The sequence below is a fragment of the Austrofundulus limnaeus genome, unplaced genomic scaffold (assembly GCF_001266775.1).
Source record: "Austrofundulus limnaeus strain Quisiro unplaced genomic scaffold, Austrofundulus_limnaeus-1.0 Scaffold55, whole genome shotgun sequence".
In the NCBI taxonomy this organism is placed as follows: domain Eukaryota; kingdom Metazoa; phylum Chordata; class Actinopteri; order Cyprinodontiformes; family Rivulidae; genus Austrofundulus; species Austrofundulus limnaeus.
The window spans coordinates 2,336,507-2,337,707 of record NW_013952457.1 but is presented as its reverse complement, the minus strand read 5'-3'; the positions used below and the strand labels follow the sequence as shown (position 1 = coordinate 2,337,707).

The 1,201-nt window shown below is 41.0% G+C and overlaps 1 protein-coding gene across 1 annotated transcript; it reads right to left on the bottom strand.

The window, feature by feature from the left end:
* Positions 1-195: 195 nt before the first annotated feature.
* LOC106517965 (protein salvador homolog 1) lies at positions 196-703 on the bottom strand (the record flags this gene model as incomplete). Its single annotated transcript, XM_014009021.1, is given in 1 exon segment — positions 196-703. A coding segment is annotated over 1 exon segment (205 nt), but the record flags the coding sequence as incomplete, so codon positions are not given.
* Between the last annotated feature and the right edge of the window lie 498 nt (positions 704-1,201).

Below are 1,201 nucleotides of genomic sequence, written 5' to 3'. Positions count from 1 at the left end.
ATAAAATAAAATAAACATTTAATTGCACTTATTTGGCAAACGTAACTTGTTTTCTATTTATTTAAAAACAAACTAGCTTATTATCGAACAGAAAACAAGCATCTTCCTGATTTCTGAGAGCTCTTTAAATACAGACTTAATAACAAACTTTAGACATTTGGATTGTCTAGATAATTACACAACATGTACAAAAAGAACAATTTAAATGTTTATTTACTGCAAAAGAGTATGTTTTCAGTTTATAAATGTTACAAAGAGAACAATTGAAAAAGAATAAAGTGTTTAAATAAGAAGCTGCCTGTCGTGTAGCTGGTGGATCCCTGATCTGATGGGTTGAAACAGAGCAGGAGCTTCTCAGTTCTCAGGTTAAGGTTTCGTTCACAGAGCTCAGCCCTGCGTCACGCCTCGAATCAGCTGGCAGGTTTTAGACCGAGCCGAGGCACACGTGTTTGGTGAGAGCAGAGGTCCGTGTTATTTGGATGAGGAAAGCTCGACGCCTCACAGGAAGTTGTTGTTGGGCTGCTGGGAGAACCACTGCTGCCGCTGTTTGCGAGCCTCCACCTCCGCCAGCAGTGCCTGCCGGTACGCCTCGTAGGATTTAACGATGTGCTCCAGCTCCTTCATGAAGAGCAGCTTCAGCATCCCCTGATAGGTGTCCAGGTCTGCCAGCTGGAACAGCTCCCACTTCAAGATGTGGTCATACCTGGTGGGGAAGAAGGGACCAAGGGTACTTTGTGGGTTTTAACTTGATCCAGAACATCAAACACAGCTAACTACTAATTAACCGCCTGCAATACTCTGTGGGTATTAGTGGAACTGCTCTGAACTAGTTTAAATAGGTTCCTGTGTATCAATTGGTAACAGTTCTTTTGAAGTGGTAAAACTTACTTGTGGCGTTCCTCAGGGTTCCATTCTTGGCCCACTGCTATTTTCTATTTACATGCTGCCTCTGGGTCAAATTTTTCGCAAATATAATGTCTCTTTTCATTTTTATGCAGATGATATTTATCTATTGATCCTTCAGATCTATCGGCTCTAAACATCCTAAATTCTTGTCTCACCGATATTAAGGTCTGGATGTCCGATAATTATTTATTGTTAAACAATAATAAAACTGAGGTGTTGGTTTTGGGCCCTAAGGCTCATAGAGGCCCTATGATTAAAGTTCTTAATTCGTCAGGTTTTAATTGCTCTCATGAGG